This window comes from Gossypium hirsutum, chromosome D13, assembly GCF_007990345.1.
Source record: "Gossypium hirsutum isolate 1008001.06 chromosome D13, Gossypium_hirsutum_v2.1, whole genome shotgun sequence".
Taxonomy (NCBI): Eukaryota; Viridiplantae; Streptophyta; class Magnoliopsida; order Malvales; family Malvaceae; genus Gossypium; species Gossypium hirsutum.
In genome coordinates, this window is record NC_053449.1 from 35,479,625 (window position 1) to 35,484,319 (window position 4,695).

Below are 4,695 nucleotides of genomic sequence, written 5' to 3' on the forward strand. Positions count from 1 at the left end.
TATCTCCAGAAGTTTAAACAGTAAAACGAAGTGGGTCAAGTCAGTTTGGAGAAAATACTCGGAGCCAGTTTCCGTTTCTGTCGAGGGTTTTATAAGATGGATTGCACACAATGATCAAACAAATGCTTGGAGATAAAAGGCTTAGTGAGACTCTGACCAATGTCATAATCCCCTCTTTTGATATCAGGCTTCTTCAACCCATAGTTTTCTCCACTTTCAAGGTTGTATACATGACAAAAAGCGCTAATGTCAACTCAGGACTTGGACACAATCACTCCACCTATTGTTAATTCACATTGTCATCCCCATATTAGTTATATAATTAACTTCTGATTTTTTACTCAAATGGCTGCAGGCGAGACGTGATGGTACAGACAATTCCTCATTTATCTTTTTTTCAATCCACATTGTCATCCCCGCATTCTCATTGACCGCCATAGATGATATGGTTGACATATATTTATCTGTTCCCTTTCAAGGCTCCAGCTTTGGAGGATAAAAGGAGGCGTCGCAAAATCCTGAATCAGCTGAATTATACCCCCTCTTGAATATAAATATAAATATCAATATCAATATCAATATCTTCAATTATTCTTAGATACAAATTTTGTTTTCCTTGTGTTGCCTCATGCATGACTTCAATCAATAGTATTTTGTGCACATTAAAGAGATTATTATAGCCAATCAGCCAAGCAGACTCAAAACAAAACAGATTATGTTCTTCTATTAACTAGATATAATTCTAGAGCAGTGCTCAAGTGAAAGAAAAACAAGGTACTTAAGCATTCCCTGCATCTACATCAATTCTCTTCCACCTGACCACAGTCTTCAACCACAACAGGTTGCAAAGTCCTCCCGCTTTCTGAGCCTACTTTTTCCATTTCCTTCACAACGCTATAACCATCCACTACTTTACCAAAGACAACATGTTTTCCATCCAGCCATGGGGTCTTCTCAGTGCATATAAAGAACTGAGAACCGTTGGTGTTTGGTCCAGCATTTGCCATTGATAGACAACCAGGTCCAGTGTGTTTGAGGTTGAAGTTTTCATCCGCAAATTTCATGCCATAGATAGATTCTCCACCCGTGCCATTCCCCCTTGTGAAATCTCCACCTTGACACATGAAGCTCGGGATGATTCGGTGAAATGCTGAGCCTTTATAGTGCAACGGCTTCCCACACTGTCCAACACCTTTCTCCCCAGTACAGAGGGCACGGAAATTTTCAGCAGTTTTTGGTACAACATCAGCAAATAGCTCCATTACAACTCGGCCAGCTTTTGCTTTTCCAATCAAAATATCAAAGAAAACTTTGGGGTTTGACATTTTGCTAACCCAGTTAACACACCTGCAGACAAGAATCAGAACCTCGAGTTATCTTCAAATTCAAACATTGTACACATGCAAAGGAACTAACAGAAGAAATAAATCCTCCTAATTACTTGCAAAACACATTCTATATCATAATCAATCAAGGTTTATCTACTAATACCCACTTGTTGTTCAGGCATAAGTCTAGTCACACCTAGATGTGGCAGCTTAGCATCTTAAAACAAAATCATTTCAAATCATTTCGAGTATGTGCAGTCCAGCAGATGCACGCCTAGTGTGCCTATACACCCCTTTCTCTACTTGATCAAAATCTTGCATACCAGCCAATACAAGAAAAACAAAATTTAGCACATTTGTAGGACAAACTAGGCCACTCTTTATAGAGCCTATTACCATATTTATACACCTTAAACTTGTTTGTATATATAGGCACGCATGCAAATGCCTGTATAGCTTAAATTTGTTTTGCATATATCTTAAAACATTTATGCATACAAATTGCACCTTAGTCAATCAAGGTATCAACTCAAGCAATATAAGGATTCTAGCACCTAGGATGCAAAATTTTCAAGAAAATTAAATATTAGAGAGAAATAAAACTATAAAACCCCATACCCAAAAGAAAACTAATCAAACAAAAACATTTTCATCATCAGATTGAAACAGCTCGTTACTTTGAAAGGTACAAGTTTTAATCATAAAGTTGTTAATTAACCAAATATTTAACTACAAAAAAAAAAGAAACTCTTAAACCTGCATCTGCAATAACAGATTAACAAAAAGGAACTCACGGGCTATTCTAATAACCAAATATTAGTAAATGGGTATTAAGAAAATGTAATCATCTACCATTCAAACCTCATGATAAATGATGGTTATTTATCAAAAGGAGAAATTCATTGAAGGGGACGATACTCATGATATTGCACAGCTATTGAGCTCACAGGTTCTCAAGAAAACAATCACCTGCAAGCCTTCGATGTGTGCTACTATAAACATAAAAATCAAGCAAAAAATTGGGGGGGGGGGACTGAAGAAATGGTTCACCTTTGGATGAGATAAGGAGAGGTAGAGATTGGAGACGCCAAATGACGGAGATACCAGCGCTTGGGGTTTCAGGTGAACTTATATACTGGCAATGGAAGGGAGATTTCTAGGGTTTTGGCTGAGATTTTAGTTTTCTTTTTTAACATTGTTACCCTTATTTTAATGTATTTTTTTCCCACTTAGTTTTTGAAATTGCACTTTTATCCCAAAAGTATGGTTTTATTTTATTTATTTTGAGACACTTACCTCCATTTAACAAAAGTAATCTAATCGAAATAATAAAAACATATTATTTTAATAAATAATATTTTAAAATTAGATAAACACTTAAATCATATCATCCTATTGGGCTAAATTTTTATTTTCTATTACATTCGAATATATTTTTAATTTTAATTGGCCTAATATATCATTTGGTACTTGAATTTGACACTTTCTCTAATGTGGTACATATATTATTTTTTGGTCCTATGTGGTATCCATATTTGACAAATGTTATATATATTTCAATAACTAAGGTAACAAAGTTAACTTTTTAGTGTTTAATTCAAGTTTAGGGGTTTTATTTGATGAAATTTAACTGTTAATGTTATTAGGCATTATTTTTCATGATTTTGTTAATAGAATAAATTATTGTTAATTGTCAATATGTTTAATTTTACATTTAATTTGTTAAAAACAATTAGATGTATATGATTTAATTTGGGTTTTAGGATCGATATGTGATCATGCTTCAACGTACGTACACTAAGCAAATAAAATTGCAAATAAACAGATATGAAGTGTGGTGTTCTGCAAGTGTCACATGTCTAGTTGTAATATTTATTGTATCACATTAGAACACAAAGTACTTTGAGGATCAAACCCAAGAGAGAAAGGATGAGTAAATTGAAAAGAACAACTAAGCATGCAAGGGAAAGTCTAATTAGCTACTCTAATGGACAAACCAAAAACAAATAGATTTATGAAATTCCTAAATAACAATGACTAAAATGCAATTTATTCAATTTAACAATTAAAACAATCAAGCAACAATATTAGTTTATTCATATCCATGCTAGTAGTGAATTTATAGCTTAGGGGACTAAATTCCTAATTTTCCTATTTAGTCAAATTTCACCTCTCAGTCTCAACTTTAACCTAAAGAAGCAATTTAATTCAATTCACCACTCAGTCTTACTAGATTAAACCGAACTAAATAAATTATTGCACAATAGGTTCTCCTCATAGTCTCACCTATCTAAATAGTTCCCTAGAGTTGTCAATTTTAAATTGTTTCAATTGATTCAATTTAGTCTAAATTTTACAACTTAGTCCCTAACCTAAAATTCGCCACTTAACATTTCAATCAATCAACTACTCACGTAATTAGTCCACACCTAATGTAAAATCAATACAACCAACCAATTTCATGCTAAAAACAATGAAGAAAATAACAGAAATTAAAAGAGGTTAGAAATGCTCAATGTCTTTTGTCGAAATCCTTGAATTGATGAAGTAAAAGTGTTTCGATTCACCAATAATGGAAAGCCTAAATGTTGAATTGTAGAATTAGGTAAAGTAGAAACAAAAATTTTAAGAAAATACCTAGAGTACAAAAAGGTCATTGTAGTTTTCTAAGAGAAAAATAAAATTTCTTTGGAAAAATTAAAACCTTAAACTAAGAATTAACCTAAAACCTTTTTAACTCCCAAAAAAGACTTATAAAGTAGTACTTATATTCTAACTAAACTTAACCTAACAATGACATTTTTTCCATCCATTATAAACTCATTTAAGGCAAGGTTGACCAAAGTGACTATAGATTACCCTTTAATGTTAGGCTCGATGTCGCGACCTACAAGTTGATGTCATGACATCAACAATAATCTAGTCCATCAACCACTCGATGTCGCGACCATGGAGGTTGATGTCACAACCTTGCACTCAGTCTTGCTCGATTCTTCAACTTTAGGGACTTTGGTTGGTGTCACGACTTCAATAGGTCGATGTTGTGAATTTGAAGGCTAGTGTTGTGACATGCACTCCTTGGTGTCGTGACCTTGATAACAGTTCACTCGGGGTTGCAAAACTATGAAAGCCAACTCTTTAGTCGAAGGAAATTTCATTAATGTTGCGACATTGACAAGCAATATCGTGACCTTGGCTCTAGTTTAGGCATATTCCCTCACATCCTCATCAACTAAGTACTTGAAATCATCTTTACACACAGGCTAAGTCCATAATGGCATGCAATTGCCATTTTTTTCATAAAAACATAAAATTATGTAAAAAACTAAATCAAAAAGTAAAATATACTTAAATGTGAAAAAACATT

At 33.6% G+C, this 4,695-nt stretch overlaps 1 protein-coding gene across 3 annotated transcripts; it reads right to left on the minus strand.

Moving 5' to 3' along the window:
• Window positions 1-551: 551 nt before the first annotated feature.
• Window positions 552-2,541, minus strand: LOC107920704 (peptidyl-prolyl cis-trans isomerase CYP19-3). 3 transcript variants are annotated; one of them, XM_016850528.2, is made up of 2 exons: window positions 2,379-2,541; window positions 552-1,347 (listed from the first exon to the last, which is right to left on the minus strand). In XM_016850528.2, the coding sequence occupies exon 2, from the start codon at window positions 1,323-1,325 to the stop codon at window positions 801-803; it is 525 nt and encodes a 174-aa protein (XP_016706017.1). In that variant the 5' UTR covers window positions 1,326-1,347; window positions 2,379-2,541; the 3' UTR covers window positions 552-800. The 3 variants fall into 3 exon arrangements, with proteins under 3 accessions (XP_016706017.1, XP_016706016.1, XP_040964800.1); XM_016850527.2 differs by having other exon boundaries at window positions 2,181-2,514; XM_041108866.1 differs by lacking the exon at window positions 2,379-2,541 and adding an exon at window positions 1,496-1,742.
• Between the last annotated feature and the right edge of the window lie 2,154 nt (window positions 2,542-4,695).